Source organism: Aquarana catesbeiana, linkage group LG08 (genome assembly GCF_042186555.1).
Source record: "Aquarana catesbeiana isolate 2022-GZ linkage group LG08, ASM4218655v1, whole genome shotgun sequence".
In the NCBI taxonomy this organism is placed as follows: Eukaryota; Metazoa; Chordata; class Amphibia; order Anura; family Ranidae; genus Aquarana; species Aquarana catesbeiana.
Genome location: NC_133331.1, coordinates 288,674,012 through 288,698,916, shown reverse-complemented (window position 1 = coordinate 288,698,916; position 24,905 = coordinate 288,674,012). Strand labels below are relative to the sequence as shown.

The 24,905-nt window shown below is 47.2% G+C and overlaps 1 protein-coding gene across 1 annotated transcript in view; it reads left to right on the top strand.

The window, feature by feature from the left end:
* The window catches only part of LOC141106781 (uncharacterized), a 47,696-nt gene extending 35,418 nt beyond the window's left edge, over window positions 1–12,278 (top strand). The window contains 1 exon segment of the mRNA XM_073597709.1: window positions 10,062–12,278. Within this exon segment, the coding sequence (XP_073453810.1) occupies window positions 10,062–10,762 (701 nt within the window). The 3' untranslated portion in view covers window positions 10,763–12,278.
* The last annotated feature ends 12,627 nt before the right edge of the window (window positions 12,279–24,905 follow it).

Sequence of the window (24,905 nt, the reverse complement as noted above, 5' to 3'; positions counted from 1 at the left end):
CACCACCTAAAAGGCAGTCCTCTAGGCCTTTTATAATAAAAATTGAGTCATTACCTCTCATTGGCTGAGCACATTTTGTGGTATAAACTCTTGCAAGAGGTCTGTTTTCTCAAGTCATCTTTCAGGACGAAACACGTTAACCCCACCACTTAAAAGGCGGTCCTCTAGGCCTTTTATAATAAAAATTGAGTCATTACCTCTCATTGGCTGAGTACATTTTGTGGTGTAAACTCTTGCAAGAGGTCTGTTTTCTCAAGTTGTCTTTCAGGACGAAACACGTTAACCCCACCACCTAAAAGGCAGTCCTCTAGGCCTTTTATAATAAAAATTGAGTCATTACCTCTCATTGGCTGAGCACATTTTGTGGTATAAACTCTTGCAAGAGGTCTGTTTTCTCAAGTCGTCTTTCAGGACGAAACACGTTAACCCCACCACTTAAAAGGCGGTCCTCTAGGCCTTTTATAATAAAAATGGAGTCATTACCTCTCATTGGCTGAGTACATTTTGTGGTGGAAGATTCCACAAACACTTAAAGGTCTTCTTTTTACAAAAATATTGTTGAACAAATGTGACACGCATGAGCTGTGACAAATGTTGGTCGTAGTTTATCTATAACAATTGGCACCTTCCAGTGGCCATAATGTGGAATTACGTTTTTTTTTTCTCTCGCTGAGGTACGTCTCAATATGGCCACTAGATGGAGCTGACGATTATAGGAAATCACTATGTTTATTGAAATGCGGTCAGAATTTTTCATGGCTGGATGAATGCTTGTCAGATTTGCCAACAAATTGTTTTTTTGTTTTTTTTTATAAATAAACACCTTCATTTTTTTTTGTAAGGTGTGGTTTTATACAAATAAATGAGCTATGATACTTGAGAGTACAGTACACATTGAAACCATTGCTTTATGACCTTAAAGTGGAAGTAAAGTCTCTTTTTTTTTTAACAAGTACCTACAGGTAAGCCTTATCATACACTGCTCAAAAAAAATGAAAGGAACACTTTTTAATCAGAGTATAGAATCAAGTCAATGAAACTCCTGGGATATGGATCTGGTCAGGTAAGTAGCAGAGGGGGTTGTTGATCATTTTCAGCTGCCATGGTGTTAATGAAATTCACAACAGGTGAACTACAGGTGGGCAACAATGAGACGACCTCCAAAACAGGAATGGTTTTACAGGTGGAGGCCACTGATATTTTTTTTATTCCCTACTAGGGATGAGCTTTCTGTTCGGGTCGAACATGAGTTCGACGCGAACATTGGCTGTTCGCCCGTTAGTCGAAATCCAAACATTATGGGCCGCTCCCTCCAAATTCGAGCGGCGCATAAGTGGCGGGAGCGCAGTGCATTGCTGTATGATGATTGGCCAGAGCATGCACCATGACCTGCATGCTTTGGCCAATCACAGCACCCTCAGCTAAGAGAGCCATAATGCCTTTGGCCAATCATGGCTCAGGGGGACTATGTCCATGCCCCACACTATATAAGGCTGCCTGTACGTCGGCCCCGTGTAGCGTGTCGTTGGTGTGGACGGAGAGAGAGTGTCATTTAGATTGACCAGGCAGGCAGGTTATTCGATTAGCTGCAGTGTATTTTATATATATATATATATATATATACAGTTAGTCTCGTGTGTATATATATATATATATATATCCACTGTATCCAGTTTAGCTAGATCTGACTGCAGTCCGTTCCTGGTGTACTCTTTGTAATATACTTCAGGTTTGCGCAAAAGTTATAGTGTCTAAAAAATAGGTAATATATTTATGACATTTTTTTTTTTTTTAATTAGTAATGGCGGCGATCTGAGATTTTTATCGTAACTGTGACATTATGACGGACACATCGGACACTATTTTGGGACCACTGTCATCTATACAGCGATCAGTGCTATAAAAATGCACTGATTACTGTATAAATGACACTGGCAGGGAAGGGGGTTAAAGACTAGGGGGCGATCAAGGGGTTAAGTGTGCCCTAGGGAGTGATTCTAACTGTGGGGGGGGGAGGGGCTACCACTCACATGACAGCGATCACTGCTCCCGATGACAGGGAGCAGTAGATCGCTGTCATGTCACTAGGCAGAACGGGGAAATGCCTTGTTTACAAAGGCATCTCCCCGTTCTTCCGCTCCGTGACACAATCGCGGGCACGGTCACGAAGTACGCGGCAGGCGCGCGTGCCCACAATGCCACATCTTAAAGGGGACATACAGGTACGCCCATTTGCGCAGCCGTGCCATTGTGCCGCCGTAAATCGTCGTACACTGGTCGGCAAGAGGTTAAAGCCCTGCACTTTGGTGGCGCTTCCGGTGTTTTCCCTTTTTATCTTTCTGAGCACATGTGACAGACGTGAAAGAGTGTGGAGAAGCTGTGGAGAACGTTATGCTGCCTGTAACATCGTTCAGCATGACCGGTTTGGTGGTGGGTCAGTGATGGTCTGGGGAGGCATATCCATGGAGGGACCCAAAGACCTCTACAGGCTAGACCAGGGGTCTCCAAACTTTCTAGACAAAGGGACAGTTTATTGTCCTTTAGACTTTAGGGGGGGCCGAACTGTGGCCATCAAGAGTGTAAATTTTTCTGGCATCAGTGGGAGTGAACATTGCCACATTTGGTATAAGGTGGAGGAATAGTGTCCCATCGCTGGTATCATTGGGAGCAATAGTACCCCATTTTTGGTGTCAATGGGAGAAATGGTGCTCCACCGTTGATGGCATTTGGCAGAATAGTGTCTCGTATCAGTGGGAGAATAGTGCCCAAAGGGCCAGATAAAAGCAAACAAAGGGCCGCAGTTTGGAGACCACTGAGCTAGACAATGGCATCCTGACTGCCATTAGGTATCGGGTAGAAATCCTTGGACCCATTATCAGACCCTACGCTGGTGCAGTGGGTCCTGGGTTCCTCCTGGTGCACGACAATGCCTGGCCTCCAACCAGTTCCTGGAGGATGAAGGAATTGATACCATTGAATGGCCCCCACACTCGCCTGACCCAAATCCAGTAGAACACCTCTGGGACATCCGAAGCCACCAGGTTGCTCCTCAGTCTGTTCGGGATCTCAGTGAAGCCTGGTCCAGATCTGGGAGGAAATTCCCCAGGACACCATCCGTCATCTCATTAGGGGCTCATCAATGTTGTCAGGCATGCATACAAGCATGTGGGGGGCCATACAAACTGAGGACCATTTTGATTTGCTGCAATGAAATTTCAGCAAAATATACTAGCCAGCTCCATCATTTTTTCACTTTTTTGGGTGTGGGATTTTTGGGGTGTCTTTGATTTTAGCCCTCTGTAGGTTGATCATTTTAATTTCCATCAAACGTTGTGGCAGCCTTTCGTTCCTAAAACATTACCCAGTCCATACCAGTATAGATCCCAACACATTACCCAGTCCATACCAGTATAGATCCTAACACATTACCCAGTCCATACCAGTATAGATCCCAACACATTACCCAGTCCATATCAGTATAGATCCCAACACATTACCCAGTCCATATCAGTACAGACCCTAACACATTACCCAGTCGATACCAGTATAGATCTTTACACATTACCCAGTCCATATCCATATTGATCCTAACACATACATTACCCAGTCCATACCAGTATAGATCCTAACACATTACCCAGTCCATACCAGTATAGATCCTAACACATTACCCAGTCCATACCAGTATAGATTCTAACACATTACCTAGTCCATACCAGTATAGATCCTAACACATTACCCAGTTCATACCAGTATAGATCCTAACACATTACCCAGTCCATACCAGTATAGATTCTAACACATTACCTAGTCCATACCAGTATAGATCCTAACACATTACCCAGTCCATACCAGTATAGATCCTAACACATTACCCAGTCCATACCAGTATAGATCCTAACACATTACCCAGTCCATACCAGTATAGATTCTAACACATTACCTAGTCCATACCAGTATAGATCCTAACACATTACCCAGTCCATACCAGTATAGATCCTAACACATTACCCAGTTCATACCAGTATAGATCCTAACACATTACCCAGTTCATACCAGTATAGATCCTAACACATTACCCAGTTCATACCAGTATAGATCCTAACACATTACCCAGTCCATACCAGTATAGATCCTAACACATTACCTAGTCCATACCAGTATAGATCCTAACACATTACCCAGTTCATACCAGTATAGATCCTAACACATTACCCAGTCCATACCAGTATAGATCCTAACACATTACCCAGTAGATACCAGTATAGATATCCAGCATGAGATTTTTTTCCCCATTGCGATCTACTGTGTTTTCAAAGTGTTTCTTTTCATTTTCTTTGAGCAGTGTATATAAACTTGTATTATTTAGGAGATATTCACACTGCATGCAGCCAGTGATGTCACCAGCGCATGAGCTGTGAAGGGACAGCATACCCGTACCATCCTTTCAGAGCTCTCTGCCATGGCCAAGACTCCTGCACAGGAGTGATGTCATCTTGGCCTGGCCAGTCAGACAGCTGGAGCATTCGAACCCAGAAGGAAGACCGGGTGAAGATGAAAGCCCTGTTAGTGGTGACAGGTCGCTGCTGGGGGGCTTCGTTCTAAGATAAGCATTTCATAATGTGCTAGGATGGGATGCATACTAACACATTATGCCATTGTCTTGCAGATTTTTCTATTTCTTTTTAAGGCCAACTTTGTCCAGAGCTCAAGAACATCCCGGCTCTTCTCCCACTCCAGTTTTAGACCGGAGTCATGCCCTGACATGCTTGTCCTAGAGGATGCAGAGGTAGGAGAGAATGAAGAGGATATGGCTGCCGTACTGGAGGAAGGATTAATTTGTCATTATGTTGATGAAGGAGCTTCACACAACATCCTGGCTAACGTTAAAAGGCTCATTGCCTCTGTCCACAAAAGCCTTGGTGTTATGCCAATTGACTCTCCTCCATTGCACCATGACTCTGTGGGCACAAAAGAGACCTGAAAAGACTTACAAAACATCACCTGTTCATGAACAGATCAAGAGTGCAGTCTATGAGGATTGCTTCAGCAAAGTTGGGCTGGACCAAGCCAAGTGTCAAAGAGATCAAAGTATACAAATCCACTTTGTAAATGTAGCACCCTCCCAGTTGGCCCATGGGGAAAGGGGGGCCTATTTTTTTTTGGGGGGAGGAGGTTAGTGTAGCACCCTCCTTTCAAGGTGCTAATAGGTAGGTAGGCTAAATGTAGTTATTGTGGGCTCTGCTGTACTCAGTGGAGCTGGGCTTGATTAATTCAGGCTGTTCTGGGTTCTGCGGTTGCAGGCTTGCCTGTCTCCCCCTGTTCTTCCAGAAGGTGCTGGAACAGTGGGAGGAAAGGGTAGAGCTTGAGTTAGTCCATTATACAGCGGCAGCCAATCTCTGATCAAGAGAATGACCAGCAGGGGGCTGAGAGGTGTGTATAAGGTTTGGAGCCTGGAATAGCAGGAGAGTGACCCAGCCTAAAAGTACTGTTAAACCTTCCAAAGCCTTTCTGCAAGACATTTTGGGTGGTTCTACCTCAGGAAAGGGCTGAAGGTTCATCTACAAGTTGAAGGAACGACTGGAGCAACGACCAGGAAGGATTTGGCTGGGAGAGTCAAGAAGTAATGTTGGCAGAACAATAGACTCCTCACTCGACAGTAGATCCCTACCAGCAACTTAAGACCCCCCTAACACCAATAGATCCAGCCCAGCAATAATAGCTCCCCACCGCCAACAATAGAACCCCTAGCAACAAAAGATCCCCCAACAGCCAGCATCTATAGACCTTCTATCAGCAAGCAACGATAGACCCCTCACTCCACAGTAGATCCCTACCAGCAACAATTAAACACCCTGACAACTTAAGACCCCCCCCAATAACAATATATCCTCAACAGCAATAGATCCCCCAAACAGTCAGAATCAATGGACCCTCTATCAGCCCTCTATCAACCCTGGAATAGCAGGAGAGTGACCCAGCCTAAAAGTACTGGTAAACCTTCCAAAGCCTTTCTGCAAGACATTTTTGGTGGTTCTACCTCAGGAAAGGGCTGAAGGTTCATCTACAAGTTGAAGGAACTACTGGAGCAACGACCAGGAAGGATTTGGCTGGGAGAGTCAAGAAGTACAACAACAAAACCCCCTGTGACAATAGATTCTCCACCGCGTGACAATAGATCCCGCCAGCATCAGTAGACCCTCCAGCACCCCATTCAATGCTGGAGGTGCCGGAACTGTATTGTCCTGCGTTCCCCGCGTTACTGCTGAAAAAAGCCCTGGATATCACATTGCAGTCTTACCATGCCTCAAAATAGTTTATTTCCTTTACATCGCTTCCCCCTTTAATCATGGTAATCATGTCACACTAGAGAACCAACACTTTCGGGGGCATTTATCAAGCTCTCTTGAAGCTTTTTCAACACTCCATCAATACAACTAAAACAAGTCATAAACACATCATAAATGCTATGGACAAGTTATATGAGCATTGCTCCATTCTTGATATTCAACACACGTGTGAAGAAGCCCTAATAGGGATGAGCCAAAGTACCCTGGGTTCAGTTTGACCAGGGTTTGGCAAGTTCAAATGCTGAACCCAAACTCCATTGAGTCAAATTAAAATTGCCCATTTCCTGGGTTAATAGGCAGAGGAGCTAAAAAAAGGTACCATGAATGGTGGGCACTGCTCTGGGGAACATGCACCAATGCAAAAAAAAAAAACCCACCTAGCAAAGAACCTTGACCCCTTGTTGATGAGGACTCATCTCCACAACACTGGCAGGTGGATGTAGGGCTTTGTGAGCCAGGTGCTTATTGGAATCTGGAAGCTCCCACTGATAATAAGGGGACCCTCAGATACACCCCTCCCCCCCCCCCTCCCCCCCATATGAAAGAGTATAAGATACTGTCTTTTGAATGAACTCGAGAACTTTATTTCTACCGCTTCTATATATGATTTTTGGTTCCCATTGAAAAGACACCCAAATGGGCTAAAGTTCTGGAGTTCATTCAAACAACCAAAGTTTGGTGAAACTAGGTACAGATTGAGCTTTCAGCTCATCCCTAGATGTCAGTTACTACTGAGAGACAGAAATTGTTTATTACTCAAAACCCTAGAAACCTTTGGAGGAACCCTGACAGAGAAGGGCTTGACTAGGCAGTATTATATTTCTCTCCCCTTTGGTGGGAGTGGAGATGGCCCCATCTATAAGGATATACAGTACATACACACACAGCACAAGGCCGTGTTCACACTACGAGACGTTTCTCGGGGCTGCAGTTCCTCTGAGCTCCACAAGGTGGTGATCTCCCTTCTCCCCAAACAGGAAGTCTCTATGGAAGACAGGAAGTGATGTCAGGTATAAATAGGAAGTTCCAGGTAAGAGGTAAGTTGGAGAGGAGGCATTGCTGGAAGTGGCAGCAGAGGAGGTAATAAGATCTTATTTTCTATTTACACCCAGTAATCCCCCCATCATGTCCGTCCTCTTCCTCCATAGTCACTGTGATGTCTTTTATCTCCAGCAGATGATGATACACACATATGTTGTTATACAGGACTTATATAACGCCAACAGTTATTGTTTTATTACCTATTCAGAGTTGAAATCTCAGGGATTATAATATTTATGTTAAAGAGAAGAATGAGGAGTATGGAGTGATGGAGGAGCTTTCTGAAGGACACAAGGATCTTTATAAGGGCATCTTGATGGAGTCATCAAGTAACAGAAACCCACCAGAGAGATGTCCCCGTCCTCTGTATTCCCGGGATTCCACACAGGAAGATCACACCATCCCTCACCATCATCAGGTAGATGAGTAGCAATTATTGATAGTTACGATATATATATACAAGCTTGTGTGTTACAATTAATATTTTATTATATATTCAGGTTGGAAACCTCTGGGATTATAATATTATTGTTAAAAAAGAGTATAAAGAGGAGGATGAGGAGTATGTTGTGATGGAGGAGTTTTCAGGACACAAGGATTTGGTGGATTCCACACAGGAAGGTCACACCATCCCTCACCATCATCAGGTAGATGAGGAACAATCACTGATAGTATCATTAGGATCTGTACATTATCTGCATTGTTACCATTGATGTCATTTTTATTATATATTCAGAGTGGAAACCTCAGGGATGATAATATTGATGTTAAAGAAGAGTATAAAGAGGAGGATGAGGAGTATGGAGTGATGAAGGAGTTTTCAGAAGGACACAAGGATATGATGGAGCCACCTAATCACATAAAACCACCAGAGAGATGTCCCCGTCCTCTGTATTCCCGGGATTCCACACAGGAAGATCACACCATCCCTCACTGTTACAAGGTTGGTGGGACGGAACATTGAGAACATAGACTCGTGGAGATGATGTGTGGATTTATTATGTGAGGTTATATTTTACAGATAATATTCTCTCTCATTTTCTTGGTTTAGGGTGAAGATCTGATAGATATAAAAGTTGAGGTTAAAGAAGAAGAAGAGAGGTATGTGAGGGATGATCAGCAGTCTATGGAGGAGGATGGAATAACGGGGACATTTATAGAGGAGGACACTCCTACAGAGATCAGTACAGGTGGGTCATTAACACTAAATACATTTCTCAACCTATACTGCTCACTGATTGGTCCAGAGTAGGGCGGGGACTGGGTGATATCAGCCTGTAATCCCCTGGTCACTTTCCTGAGCTGTGTTCCCCGTCCTGTATTCCTGTATTTCTCTCAGATAATCTTCCTTCTCTGTGCTGCAGACACAATTTATGTATCTAGACTGGATTTATGGAGATTCTGGGGTTCAGCTGGCAGCAAAATGTTGACTCTCACTATAGGCATTGCTCAATCTAGGCACCAGTGGCATGTGTCTTGGGTCTTCTGCCCCATTTTTATTGGTTGAACTGGATGGACTTTGTTTTTTTTCAACCAGACTTAACTATGTAATATCCTGGGTATAGCAGGATCACTGACAGAACAATTCTCCCAGGGGGTTTCTTGCTCTTGTCTGCTGGCTGTGCTGGGTGGAGGGATATGTCTGTATAGTCTCAGACCCAAGTCACTGAGTGCAGTCTCAGGAGATGGGAGGCAGCGGTGTGGGACCTCTGCAACTTGTCTCCAGTAAACATTCAATCCACCACTGATTACCGAATACCAATATTATAAGTCCATCCTCACTCTCTGACCTCTGGAGGAGCTTAGCCCTGCTGTTATTCATGATAAGATGGCAATGAGTGATAGAGGGGGTGGGGACACTCGTCTTATCATCCCCTCATCACTGTCACACCTATAAAAGACAGTTCTCGTTGTTTCCTCACTCTCTGACTAAGGTCCATGAATAAAGAAATGAACTGGTAGGAGATCAGAGGACCCATTTACTAGTTACCTTGAGGGGGGAATTGTAAGATCCTCAGAGACAAAGCTGCCTGATGTGGGCGGAGTCCTGGTTTAGGGGAACCAATCTGCTCATGTCTAATAATAATGTTTGTATTTCTATTTTAGTAGATGGACGGGAGATGAGGAAAACCTCAGAGGATTGTCTCACTTTGTCTCCAGACTGTAAAGTAGAAGATGAGGACATCACACAGTATAGTCCAGGAGAAAACCCGACTACCTCAAATGTCCATCCGGCACCACACAGTGTAGATGGACCATCGTATTCCTCTTATCCTGAGGAACCTCAGACTGTGAGGGATGGTGCTGGACCATCGTATTCCTCTTATCCTGAGGAACCTCAGACTGTGCGGGACGGTGCCGGACCATCGAATTCCTCTTATCCTGAGGAACCTCAGACTGTGAGGGACAGTGCCGGACCATCGTATTCCTCTTATCCTGAGGAACCTCAGACTGTGAGGGACGGTGCCGGACCATCGTATTCCTCTTATCCTGAGGAACCTCAGACTGTGCGGGACGGTGCCGGACCATCGTATTCCTCTTATCCTGAGGAACCTCAGACTGTGAGGGACGGTGCCGTCCTTCCAACAGATAAGAGGTTTCCCTGTACTGAGTGTGGAAAATGTTTCCATTTTAAATCCCATCTTAAAAGACATCACAAATTGCACACAGGCGAGAAGCCATATTTATGTCCTGAGTGCGGGAAATGTTTTGTACAGAAATCAGAACTTGTTACACATCAGAGGTCTCACACGGGGGAGAAGCCATTTTCCTGTCCTGAGTGCGGGAAATGTTTTTCAGATAGGTCTGTTTATTATTATCATCAGAGATCGCACACGGGTGAGAAGCCATTTTACTGTTCTGAGTGTGGGAAAAGTTTTGCTAGAAATGCACATCTTGTTACACATCAGAGGTTTCACACGGGGGAAAAACCATATTCTTGTTCTAAGTGTGGGAAATGCTTTTCAGTGAAGTCACATCTTAACACACATCAGAGAATGCACTCAGGGGAGAAACCATATTCATGTCCTGAGTGTGGAAAATGTTTTTCACAGAAGGCCAATCTTCACAAACATCAGAGATCACACACGGGGGAGAAGCCATTTTCCTGTCCTGAGTGCGGGAAATGTTTTTCACAGAAGCCACATCTTTACAAACATCATAGATTGCACACAGGGGAAAAGCCGCTTTCCTGTCCTGAGTGCGGGAAATGTTTCTCAGATAAGTACAGTCTTTATTATCATCAGACATCCCACACAGGCGATAAGCCGTATTCCTGTCCTGAGTGCGGGAAATGTTTTTCATTCCAGTCCAGTCTTTGCAGACATCAGAGATTGCACACGGGGGAGAAGCCATATTCCTGTCCTGAGTGAGGGAATTGTTCCTCACTGAAGTCCTGTCTTCCTGTACATCAGGGGTCCCACACAACCCTCGAGGTGTATTAGTGCCTTGAGTGTGGGAAATGTCTTGTATATGAATGTTGCTGGACATGTGGGGAAGAAGCACACCCTGATATACACCTCAGATATACTCCATGGCTGATCTTCATCATGTTAGAAAAAGTTCGTAAGGACATAGTGCTACTTCTGTAGGAGCCACAGGATTACTGTCCAGGTCTTTCCCACAGGCTTCGCCCCCTGGCCAGGCACACAACAGGCTCATTCGCACCTTTCTTCGGTAACTGGTCTAGGGGATGTTTTTGTGATTTTTATTTTTGGAGAACTTGGATAAGGGTGAGATAAATGGTGGGATGCTCCAAAACTAACTATGTACAACTGAGGAATTAGGTATTCTTCAGGATAAGCTATATTGAAGTCCGGGCTTGAAAGGCTTCTGATTGGTAGTAGTAGTTAGAGCCACAGGAGTAGAGTTACTTTAAAGAGGAGTTTGAGTGGACAGACCTATGGCTGACAATGTAGCACCAGAGGGGGTAGCAAAAGCAAAAAGGTCTGCAAGATCTCTTTGTCTGTCCTCACAAAGCCCAAGGACAGCTGGTTGCCTCCATCCAACTTCCAAGCGAAACCTTCCCATGATACCAGACCAGATCTTCAGCAGACAGCTCCCCTCAGCCAGTTCCCGGGTCTCAGCACTCCAGACCCTCAGGTTGCCCACCTGAGGTAACGCCAACAGCAGCTTCTGCCTGGGAGGGCAGCATGCCCCCCCAAGCTGGACTAATCCACTCTGGGAAAAGAATCAGAACTCAGTGTGCTCACTGAATATATACATTTAGGGTTTATTTTATTTTTGTCCATTCCACCACCTCTGGCAGCCCTCTTCTCTCCAGCCTGTCACTTAACTCAGAAGCCATTAGAGGCAATTTTCTATCCCACTTACTTCCTCCACTGGCTTCAGTATGCTAGCGCCCGCATCCAGGGCACATGCCCCACATCTGTTTGATGGGTGCCCCGGGACTGGGTCCATTTAATGGGAGATTCCAGAGGCAGCTTTTATCCCCGCCTGTCAGATCTGTGCAGCACCGAGTCATGTGAATTGCTCTGAAACCCCTCCCTGGCTCTGTGCTACACAGATCTGACATGCGGAACTGCAAAAATATAATCCCACTCTGGCTAATAGAACGGAGTCAGCTGCACTTCCCTAATGCAACCGCATGTGTAAAAAACGGTGTGCAAAGTACAAGCTGTGGCCAGGGGATTTGTACAGAGTTTAGAGAGCTGTAAGGGGATTGGGGGTGCAGAGGTGAAAGATGGGGGGTTGCAGAGGTTTAGAGCTGTGGATTGGGGTGAGCTGTAGATAGGGGTGGAGAGGGGTGGATGGGGGTGCAAAGGTAATTGTGGACTGGGGGTGTAATCTGCGGATAGGGGGTATGCAAAAGTGACATATCGACAGAGGGTAAAAAGGATAGGTTGCATGCTAAGGTGAATTATAGAATGTGGGGGGTAAGCTGTGATGGGGAGGGAGAAGGTGACTTGTGGTGGGGGGGAGAGGGTGAGCTGTGCCCGGGGGGTGGGGGGTCGGGGTGGTAAGCTGTCGATTGGGAGGGTGAGCTGTGGACGAGAGGAAAGAAGGTGACCTAGGGACAGGGAGGGTGAGCTGTGGACAAGAGTAGAGAAGGTGACCTGTGGACAGGGGGAGAGGTAGACCTGTGGATGGGAGTGGAGAGTTGCGGAGAGGGAGAGTGAGTTGCGGACAGGGAGAGAGGGTGAGCTGTGGACAGGAGGGAGAGGGTGAGTTGTTGACAAGAGGAAAGAAGGTGACCTATGGACAGGGGGGAGAGGGTGACCTGTGGACAGGAGGGAGAGAGTGAGCTGTGGACAGGAGGGAGAGGGTGAGCTGTGGACAGGAGGGAGAGAGTGAGCTGTGGACAGGAGGGAGAGGGTGAGCTGTGGACAAGCGGAAAGAGGGATACCTGTGGACAGGGGGGAGAGGGTGAGCCGTGGACGAGCAGAGAGAGGGTGACCTGTGGACGGGGGAGAGGGTGAGCTGTGGACGAGCGGAGAGAGGGTGACCTGTGGACAGGGGGGAGAGGGTGAGCTGCGGATGAGAGGAAAGAAGGTGACCTAGGGACAGGGGGAGAGGGTGAGCTGTGGATGAGAGAAAGTGATCTGTGGACAGGGGGTAGAGGGTGAGCTGGCAACGAGAGGAAAGAAGTGACCTGTGGATAGGGGGGAGAGTGTGAGCTGTGGACGAGCAGAGCGAGGGTGATCTGTGGACAAGGGGAAAGGGTGAGCTGTGGATGAGAGGAAAGAAGGTGACCCAGGGACAGGGGGAGAGGGTGAGCTGTGGATGAGAGGAGAGAAGGTGACCTGTGGACAGGGGGGGAGAGGGTGAGCTGGCGACGAGAGGAAAGAAGGTGACCTGTGGATAGTGGGAGAGGTAGACCTGTGGATGGGGGGGAAAGGGTGACCTGTGGACAAGAGTGAAGAGTGAGCTGTGGACAGGGGGGAGAGAGTGAGCTGTGGACAGGGGGGAGAGTGTGAGCTGTGGACGAGCGGAGAGAGGCTGACCTGTGGACAGGGGGGAGAGGGTGAGCTGCGGACAGGAGGAGAGAGTGACCTGTGGAGGAGAGTGAAAAGGGTGAGCTGTGGACGGGGGAGAGTATGAGCTGTGGACGACCGGAGAGAAGATTACCTGTGGACAGGGGGAGAGAGTGAGTTGCGGATAGGGAGAGAGGGTGAGCTGTGGACAGGAGGGAGAGGATGAGTTGTTAAAAAGAGGAAGGAAGGTGACCTATGGACAGGGGGAGAGAGTGAGCTGTGGATGAAAGCAGAGAAGGTGACCTGTGGACAGGGGGGAGAGAGTGAGCTGTGGACAGATGGGAGAGGGTGAGCTTTGGAAGGGGGGAGAGGGTGAGCTTTGGAAGGGGGGAGAGGGTGAGCTGTGGACAGGGGGAGAGGTTGAGCCATGGACAAGGGGAGGGGGTGAGCTGTGGACAAGAGTGGAGAAGGTGACCTATGCATGAGAGTAAAGATGGTGAGCTGTGGATGAGAGGAAAGAAGGTGACCTATGGACAGGGGGAGAGGGTGAGCTGTGGACAAGAGTGGAGAAGGTGACCTATGCATGAGAGTAAAGAGGGTGAGCTGTGGATGAGAGGAAAGAAGGTGACCTATGGACAGGGGGAGAGGGTGAGCTGTGGACAAGAGTGGAGAAGGTGACCTATGGACGAGAGTGAAGAGGGTGAGTTGTGGATGAGATTAGAGAAGGTGACCTGTGGACAGGGGGGGAGAGGGTGACCTATGGACGAGAATGAAGAGGGTGAGCTGTGAACAGGGAGGAGAGTGTGAGCTGTGGACGAGAGTAGAGAAGGTGACCTGTGGACAGGAGGGTGAGCTGTGGAAGGGTGGAGAGGATGAGCTGTGAATGGGGGGGAGTGAACTGTGGGCTAGAGAAGAGAAGGTAACCTGTGGATGGGGGGAGGTGAGCTGTGGAACGGGGGGGGGGGGGTTAAGCTGGGGAGAGAGTAAGCTGTAGCCAGGGGGGAGAGATTAAGCTGTGGACAAGGGGGAGAGGGTGAGCTTTGGACAAGGGGGAGAGGGTGAGCTTTGGACAAGGGGGAGAGGGTGAGCTGTAGATGGTGGGGAGAGGGAGAACTGTGGATGGGGGGCAGATGGTGAGCCTTCACCAAACCCATTATTTGGCAACACTTTACTGCTCTTTCCTGAGGAATGGTGGTGTTGGAGGCTGTAAGGGGCGGGGTTGGGGGCAGGGAATTGACCGGGAGGGTGGGTTTCTGCACCTATTCTCTGAGATGAGAAAAAAAGCCCCGTATACAGTTACCCAGCATGCCATCAGAGCCTTCCTCTCTGGGATAGGCCAGGGCTGTATCAATATTATTGCTGCCACCTGCATAGCTTCACACCTATCGTCTATACAATACGCGTTGTGTATTGTATTGTACACAAATTATTAACCACTCCGCCTCCACATTCCAGACAAGTAATTTTCCTGACCAATCAGATTTCTACCTTTTACTATTTCCTGATTTTATGACTGCAATCTTGTAAAAGTAAAATTATAATAAAAAAAATATTGAAGAAAAAAAAATTGCGTGTTCGGTGCAATTTCAGCAAACTTCAATATCCAAAAATTGCTAATAGGTGACACTTTAAAAGCCTTTACAGGTCATCAGTTTAGAGTTAACTGGGAATAATGACCCAGAGTGCAGTGGTCAGGAGTATATCATATACAGCTCAGGGTACAGAGTGTAGTGGTCAGGAGTATATCATATACAGCCCAGGTTACAGAGTGTAGTGGTCAGTATTATATCATATATAGTCCAGGGTACAGAGTGTAGTGGTCAGGAGTATATCATATACAGCCCAGGGTACAGAGTGTAGTGGTCAGGAGTATATCATATACAGCCCAGGTTACAGAGTGTAGTGGTCAGGAGTATATCATATACAGCCCAGGTTACAGAGTGTAGTGGTCAGTATTATATCATATATAGTCCAGGGTACAGAGTGTAGTGGTCAGGAGTATATCATATACAGCCCAGGGTACAGAGTGCAGTGGTCAGGAGTATATCATATACAGCCCAGGGTACAGAGTGCAGTGGTCAGGAGTATATCATATACAGCCCAGGGTACAGAGTGCAGTGGTCAGGAGTATATCATATACAGCCCAGGGTACAGAGTGTAGTGGTCAGGAGTATATCATATACAGCCCAGGGTACAAAGTGTAGTGGTCAGGAGTATATCATATACAGCCCAGGGTACAGAGTGCAGTGGTCAGGAGTATATCATATACAGCCCAGGGTACAGAGTGCAGTGGTCAGGAGTATATCATATACAGCCCAGGGTACAGAGTGCAGTGGTCAGGAGTATATCATATACAGCCCAGTGTACAGAGTGCAGTGGTCAGGAGTATATCATATACAGCCCAGGGTAGAGTGCAATGGTGAGGAGTATATCATTTACAGCCCAGGGTACAGAGTGTAGTGGTCAGGAGTATATCATATACAGCCCAGGGTACAGAGTGCAGTGGTCAGGAGTATATAATATACAGCTCAGGGTAGGGAGTGCAGTGGTCAGGAGTATATCATATACAGCCCCCATACCGAGCACATTGGTTTGAAGTATGTCATATACAGCTCAGGGTACACAGTGCAATGATCAGGAGTATATCATATACAGCTCAGTGTACAGAGTGCAGTGGTCAGGGGTATGTAATATACAGGCCAGCTTATAGAGTGCAATGTTTAGGAGCTTATCATATACAGCTCAGTGTTCATAGTGTAAAGGTCAGGAGTATGTCATATAGAGCCCAGCATAGAAGATGCAGTGGTCAAGAACATACAACCCTGAGTATAGATTATCCAGTCATATAGGCCCTATCAGGGATGAACATTTAGATCATTTGGTGTGGATGAACATGACAGCTTCCAACTGTCAATGGTTGCCAAGGAAGCAGCGGCTGATTTATATGGGCACCAACCCCACCCACTACATCACTACAGGAAGGTAAGGAGGCCTAACACCCAATTACGTAATTCCCTTTGCCACACTATTTTGGGGCAGAGCCATCTAGTGGCCGACTAGATAACTGCACCTGCTAACAAGCCCTTTCCTTTATATAGATCAGGGGTCCCCAAACTTTCTAACCAAAGGGCCGGTTTACTGTCCATCAGAGTTTAGGAGGGCCGGACTGTGAGAGCAGAAAATGCCCCAGAGTCAGTGGGTGTAGATAATGTCTCAGGCTTGGTGGTCAGTGGGAGGTAAAAAATGATATACCGCCTGGTCAGCAGGAAGATAAATGATGCACCATCATTGGTGTCAGTGGAAGGAATGGTGCCCCATCATTAATATTAGTGGAAAGAATGGTGCCCCATCATTGGTGTTGGTGGGAGGAATGGTGCCCCATCATTGATGTCAGTGGGAGGAAAGGTGCCCCATCATTGGTGTCAGTGGGCGGGGGGGGGGGGGGGGTAGTGACCCATCATTGTGGCAGTGTAAGGATTAGTGCCCCATTATTGGTGTAAGTGGAAGTAAAAATGCCCCATCATTGGGAGAGGAAGGAATGGTGCCTCTTATCAGACTGGGTAACAGTGCCGCAAGGTCTGATAAGGGGCACCATTCCTTCCTCTCCCAATGATGGGGCACTTTAACTTCCAGGCCAGCAAAGGGCCGCATTCTGCCCATGGGCCACAATTGGAGACCACTGATATAGATGATGACAGCTCGGGGAACCCAAGCTGGAAGCTGCCACATTTGGTGTGGTTGCCAATACTGCAGCTGGAGGTTCGACTTGGCTGAATATCCATTGAGTTCAGCCATTTAAACAAGCCAAACTCTGTCCAAACATGGATTCAGTCCAAATCCGGATCTGATTCCAAGTGGTCTGTTTATTGTTCTCTTACATTTGTGACTAATAGGATAAGGATCCCCTTATACCAGTGGTCAGTGTAGTGGTCTCTTACGTTGGTGACCAATGGGAGAAGGTTAACCTTTTATCAGTGGTCAGTGTAGTGGTCTCTTACATTGGTGACCAATGGGAGAAGGTTTCCCTTTTATCAATGGTCAGTGTGGTGGTCTCTTATGTTGGTGACCGGTGGGAGAAGGACTCCTTTATATCAGTGGTCAGTGTAGTGTTCTCTTATGTTGGTGACCAATGGGAGAAGGTTTCCCTTTTATCAGTGGTCAGTGTAGTGGTCTCTTATGTTGGTGACCAATGGGAGAAGGACCCCTTTATATCAGTGGTCAGTAGGAGAAGGAGATTCTTATATTATGAAATAGTTGTTACTGAGAGACAGAAATTGTTCATTTCTCATAGAATCCCTTACAAATCTTTGGAGGAACCCTGGCTGAGAAAGTCTGGACTAGGCAGTAATATATTCCTATCCCCCTTGGTGGGAGTGGAGATGACCCCATCTATAAGGATGTACAGTACACACACACAGCACAAGACCGTGTTCGGGCTGCAGTTCATCTGAGCTCCACAAGGTGGTGATGTCACTTCTTCCAAGACTCTTCTACCCAAGTCTCTATGGAAGACAGGAAGTAATTGTCAGGTATAAACAAGAAGTTCCAGGTAAGAGATGAGTCGGGAGGAAGTAGAGAGGAGACATTGTTGAAACTGGCAGCAGAGGAGGTAATAGGATCTTTTTTTCTGTTTACACCTAGTAACCCTCCCCCCCTCCGTCATGTCCGTCCTCTTCCTCCATAGTCACTGTGATGTCATTTATCTCCAGAAGATGATGAAACCTAGATTAACCCTTTCAGGGTCAGAACATTTCCCCTCTTACGGGACCGGAACATTCTTCATTTTGGAGATGTGTCACCTTCTCACCTCAGCAGTCTTTTGTAACGAGGGATGTGATTCGGATTCGGGTTGTACTGAAATCCACATTTTTACACCCTTCCACCCTTCCCCTGAAATTACCAACCCCTCCACCGCACCTGACTACCTCCACCATGTATCTCAGGCTCCAATGACCCTCCTGCAGACTCAGGACTGATATGGCGGATGGAGTGAAGGGCAACTAGAGTTGCCACCTCATCCCTTTAAACCCGAACACATATGAATTACACGGGTTCTGAGGCTAATTAAATGCAGATAAGGCACCAAGTGAGTTTAATTGCCACCTTAATCAGCCACAGAACCTGTGTAATTAATATGGGTTCGGGATTAAAGGGATGAGGTGGCAACCTTAAGGGCGACCAGTTCTCCGATCTTCCCTCTGAGGATTTCATCACTTCCAGGTTCAGAGCTCTCATTCCCCCCGGTCATTGCAGCTAATTAAGCCTGATCTGTACTTGGTCGGCTACACTGGGGCCCATAGGTGACGTTGGAGGTCTAATAAACCCCTGGTGTCTATTTAAAGAGGACCTGTCGTTTCTACTATGGTATCACGCATACCTCCCAACATTCTGAGATGGGAATGAGGGATACCTACTAGCAAACGTATGCAGGCATAGGACACGCCCCCCCTGCCACACCCCCTTAGATGAGAATTAACCAAAAAAAAGGTTAATTAAATCCACAAGGGCTTTTTTTTTACCACTACTATTCCTTTATAGTGGCTTTTAAAATTTACAAATGCAGCAATTTAGAAATTGGATGAAAGGTTTAACACTGGGAAACACTTTTTGAAAGATTAAAAGTGCATTTTATATACGTTTATATAGATCAGACCAAAATGAGGGACAAATGAGGAGGAAAGAGGGACAGAGGAACATTGTTCAAAATGATGGACAGTCCCTCGAAATCAGGGAGAGTTGGGAGCTATGGATCACATAGGTTATTGTCAGGACATTAACTTGAAGTGGTGTTCCGGCCGAAATTATGCTTTTTAAACAAAAATACCCCTATAATACACAAGCTTAATGTATTCTAGTAAAGTTAGTCTGTAAACTAAGGTCTTTTTTGTTAGTTTATAGCAGTAGTTTGTTATTTTATAAACTTACAGCAGGCCGTGGCCATCTTAAGTGTGGGCATCTGAAACCAGACTGTATTTCTTCCTGGATCTCATCCTTGCAGATCTCGCACATGCTCAGTGCAGCACAAGCAGTGTAATAGGTTTCAGGTCAGGTTTTCCTAGCAACGGCAGTTTCAGAGGAGGTTGCCGCCCCTTCCCAGAAGGCATTGCAAACAGGAAATGATGCGATGGGTCGCGGCCAGGGAGGAGGAAGTGAAAAATGAATACAGCAGATATACAGTAGGTGCTGAGAAAAAAAAATTAAAAAATATCCAATTTGTTTACAGTGCGCAGTTTAGTGAGGGATGCTGAAGAGTTGTAAAAGTGAGTGGAACTTTAACGCGCACGCTGCTTTCGAGAGCAATAATTCTGAGGTCGTTATTCGGGGTGGACTCTACAGCAGAAGTAGGCTACCTCGGCCCTTCAGCTGTGGTGAAACTACAAGTCCCATGAGACATTGCAAGACCCCGACAGTCACAGGCATGACTCCTGGAGGCAGAGGCATGATGGGATTTGTAGTTTCACCATAGCTGGAGTGCCGAGGTTGCCTACCCCTGCTCTACGGTGATGTCCTGTAAGAGCTTTTAAAGCATTGTCTTTGCACTATTTCGTGTACTGGAGTTAGTTGACGTTTCATGGGGACACACAATTTTTAGGGTTTATGTATTTGTGTGTTAAGTTTTTTTATGAACAAAAATGCTGATTTTATCGTGTGAGAAAAATTAAATTTTTTAAGGCCCTTCTACAGGGAAAGGAAAAATGATCGAGACCTAAGTGAACATTGAACACTTGCATAATGGGGGCAACCCGAATCCAAGGGCTGTTTAGGTGTAGAGAACTTTTCATTACCTGTTCCTCTGCTTCCCTGCCTGTCAGCACTCTCCTCTACTCCCCTACGCTCCTGCAGTAGACTTTCACTCCTCCTGTCTATTGAAGGGCTTTGGGCTTTGCATTGCTCTTGATGACAGCAGAGAACCTGCGACCAACAGAGCATAGAGAAGATGAGGCTTTGTGGACCTGTCTAACAATCCAGAGCAGACTGGGGGGTCTATGAGCTCTCCATTGGTCCGGATGACATCAGAGAACCTGCGACCAATGGACCATAGGGAAGAAGAGGTTGTGTGGACCTGTCTAACAACCCAGAGAAGCCTGGGGCCCACTGGCTCTCCATTGGTCTTGATGACATCAGAGAACCTGCGACCAATGAAGCGTAGGGAAGAAGAGGTTGTGTGGGCCTATCTAACAACCCAGAGAAGCCTGGGGCCCACTGGCTCTCCATTGGTCTTGATGACATTAGGGAACCTGTGACCAATGGACCATAGGGAAGAAGAGGTTGTGTGGGCCTATCTAACAACCCAGAGAAGCCTGGGGCCCACTGGCTCTCCATTGGTCTTGATGACATCAGGGAACCTGCGACCAATGGACCATAGGGAAGAAGAGGTTGTGTGGGCCTATCTAACAACCCAGAGAAGCCTGGGGCCCACTGGCTCTCCATTGGTCTTGATGATATCAGGGAACCTGCGACCAATGGACCATAGGGAAGAAGAGGTTGTGTGGGCCTGTCTAACAACCCAGAGAAGCCTGGGGCCCGCTGGCTCTCTATTGGTCTTGGTGACATCAGGGAACCTGTGACCAATGGAATATAGGGAAGAAGAGGCTGTGTGGACCGGTCTTACAACCCAGAGGAGCCCAGTTAAAAGTGCCCAATATTCTGTGCTACGTAATGTTGTGAAGGCTTGGATGCAAGTTTAGATGAAGCCAATTATGGGGGTGGTGAATTGGGTGTCTATATGCCAGCCTTTCTCAACCATTTTACCGCAGAGGAACCCTGAAAATAAATTTCAGGTCCCGTGGAACCCTTACTAAATCCAATTCATTGGGGGTCAATGGGGAAAATTCCCCTTACATTCGTGGTCAGGAGGAAGAATGCAACTCTTCCATTGTTGGTCAGAATGGCACCCTTAAAGATGGCTTAAAAAATCTCTGGCTGGCTCTGCCTAGTGGTGGGGACCCTAAAGCTATGCAGACACCATCAAATAGGAGGTCAATCAGCTACAGCTCATGAACCCCCCCCCAGCAACCCCTGAAGGATCCTGCTCTCCCCCTACTATCTCCCCATACAGCAACTGCTCTCTCCTACTATCCCCCAGTGCAGCATCTGCTCTCCCCTACTATCTCCCCATGGAGCAACTGCTCTCCCCTACTATCTCCCCGTGCAGCAACTGCTCTACCCTACTATCTTTCCGTGCAGCAACTGCTCTCCCCTACTATCTCCCCTACTATCTCCCCGTGCAGCAACTGCTCTCCCCTACTATCTCCCGTGCAGCAACTGCTCTCCCCTACTATCTCCCCATGCAGCAACTGTTCTCCCCCACTATCTCCCCGTGCAGCAACTGCTCTCCCCTACTATCCCGTGCAGCAACTGCTCTCCCCTACTATCTCCCATGCAGCAACTGCTCTACCCTACTATCTTCCCGTGCAGCAACTGCTCTACCCTACTATCTCCCCGTGCAGCAACTGCTCTCCCCTACTATCTCCCGTGCAGCAAACTGCTCTACCCTACTATCTTCCCGTGCAGCAACTGCTCTCCCCTACTATCTCCCCGTGCAGCAACTGCTCTCCCCTACTATCTCCCCGTGCAGCAACTGCTCTCCCCTTCTCTCCCCCCGTGCAGCAACTGCTCTCCCCTACTATCTCCCCATGCAGCAACTGCTCTCCCCCTACTATCTCCCCATGCAGCAACTGTTCTCCCCCACTATCTCCCCGTGCAGCAACTGCTCTCCCCTACTATCTTCCCGTGCAGCAACTGCTCTCCCCCTACTATCTCCCCATGCAGCAACTGTTCTCCCCCACTATCTCCCTGTGCAGCAACTGCTCTACCCTACTATCTTCCCGTGCAGCAACTGCTCTCCCCTACTATCTCCCCGTGCAGCAACTGCTCTCCCTACTATCTCCCCGTGCAGCAACTGCTCTCCCCTTCTCTCCCCCCGTGCAGCAACTGCTCTCCCCTACTATCTCCCATGCAGCAACTGCTGTCCCCTACTAGCTCCCTGTGTAGCAACTGCTCTCCCCTATCTCCCCGTGCAACAACTGCTCTCCCCTACTATCTCACCTGCCAGCAACTGCTCTCCCCTACTATCTCCCCATGCAACAACCAGAGGGGAAATGGAGGGGAAAGGACAGCCTAGCTTTAATTTATACTATGGTGATGGGGGTGAATGTGTGTTGCTAGTGTTCTCCAGAACTGTTACTTTGTCTTTCTTGTTATAAAGGTGTGTGTATTTCTTGTGCTCCTCAGCTCCATCTAGTGGCCCCCAATGCGATCTTTTAGTACTGTCCATATTAAAGGACATTCGTTCAAAAGAGAAAAAAGTCTTAAGAATGTTTATTCACCCAATTGGCACAAAAAGAATGTACATGTAGATTTGCTTGATGAATGATTATGCAAAAGTTGTTCATAAATAGACCACTTAGCAACCCAATAGATTAAGAACGTATCATCACATAGTGGTCATGCGGATACGGAGTAGGTCATACGTGCCACGTCTAATATCAATTAGTTTGGGAAAACAAGAGAGTGTGGGCAGACACCAAGACTTTATAGGCACAATAAGGATAATAGATCATTAAAAATATTATTTTTTATTTCAAAAATATTGTGTTAAAAAAGGGGGAGGGAAGACAAGACATAAAAGGTAGGTATAGCATACACAGTTAACAGATTATGCACTCCATACACAATAAGTAGGTTGGTATAGAAAGGACAACGGAACTACAGAACCAACAAGAGAAAGACACAACTTATTGATCTATATAGTTACAATACATATCGTTGAACCCAAACGTTATGTGATGGTGGCAATCAGATTCTATAAGCTCATAAGCTCGACATGTTACGCGCTTTATGCGCTTCTTCAGGAGCACAGAGTAAGGAAACTGTAATGAATGATATAGTGTTGTCAGAATTTCCAAAACATTTTTATATGTATATATATATATATATATAAATCACATATGAGACAAAAAGTAATAAATGGAGGCTGTTTAAAAGAAACATCAGGGGAGCATCATTCCCGCAATAGTCAGGCGGAGAAAAGGCAATGTGGGGACGAATGTAACATGGTACAAATCTATAATAAGAAGATAAGGAGGGTAGGGAAATATGATATAGACTAGATAATGGGTATGATAGGGGGGGGAGAGGGGGGGGGGGAGGGAAGGGAGAGAGGGGAAGGGAAAAAAGGAGGCAGGGGAAAGGGGGGGGGGGGGGAGGGAACAGGGGAAGGGGTAGGGGGAAGGGAAAGGGGGAGAAGGAATGACAGTGGGGTGGGGGAGGGACAAAAAGGGGAGGGGAAGGGATAGAGAGGGGGGGAAACGGGAGGGAAAGGGAAAAATGGGGGTGATATGGAAAAAGAAAGAAGAAGGGAGAGGGAGAGGGAGGGGGGGGGGGGGAAGGAAGAGGAAAAGACGTATAAGGGGGGGGGGCGGTTTTGTCGATTATCAGATAGTATGTAAATAATATGTATTGTAATTCCCAGTATATCATATTAATTAGAGGTAGTCGACATATTAGGAGATATCTTATTTAGGTAGAAATGCACTTACCCTAGTCAATGTAGTGACTGTACTTTAAATAAGGGGGGGAGATAAAAAGCAAAACCGCAGCAGTCTCCTTAGTAGATATTGGTAATTCCCAGCATTTTATTGGATAGAGCGGGGGGAGAGAAAAAATGCTGTCGATCAAATAACAGCCTTGTAGATTTCATCAAGGTGTGTAGACGCTATAGTTCCATAAGAGGCTATGCGATACAACCCCCAATTTTGCTGAATCTGTTAGATAGGTAAAGAGTTATAATATGAGACAGAGCCTGGGCTAAATTGAATTAGAAGGAGATGTTGGAAGTATAGGCTTACCTAGTCATAGAGCCTGTAAATCCTGAAGAACAGGAGTTGGTGGTGGAGCGTCAGACAACCATCTCACCACAGGTATTGATTTGTAAAGAGAGTACAGGGAGAGACGCCATTCAGGCGTCTCTTGTACACCCGCCCCGCCTGTAGTCACCAATCGGCGTAGCCGACGTGACGTCATTCAGGCCGGCCGCTAGCGCGTACTGCGCATGTCCCAATCCCCGGCGCACAGCAACCAGCTGACAAGGCGTCGGGGAGAGAGACGGCAGTCGCGTCCAGGTATCCCAGCAACCAGACGGACCTGCTGCGCAGACTCCTCAACCCCTAGGCGGACCAAGCATCCAACCGTGCAGGGAGGGAAGGAGAAAGAGGCGGTGACGGGAATTACAATACATATTATTTACATACTATCTGATAATCGACAAAACCGCCCCCCCCCCCCCTATACGTCTTTTCCTCTTCCTTTCCCTCCCCCCCCCTTTCCCCCCCCCCCTTCCCCCCCCCCTCCCTCTCCCTCTGTTTCTTCTTTCTTTTTCCATATCACCCCCATTTTTCCCTTTCCCTCCCGTTTCCCCCCCTCTCTATCCCTTCCCCTCCCCTTTTTGTCCCTCCCCCACCCCACTGTCATTCCTTCTCCCCCTTTCCCTTCCCCCTACCCCTTCCCCCTGTTCCCCCCCCCCCCTTTCCCCTGCCTCCTTTTTTCCCTTCCCCTCTCTCCCTTCCCTCCCCCCCCCCTC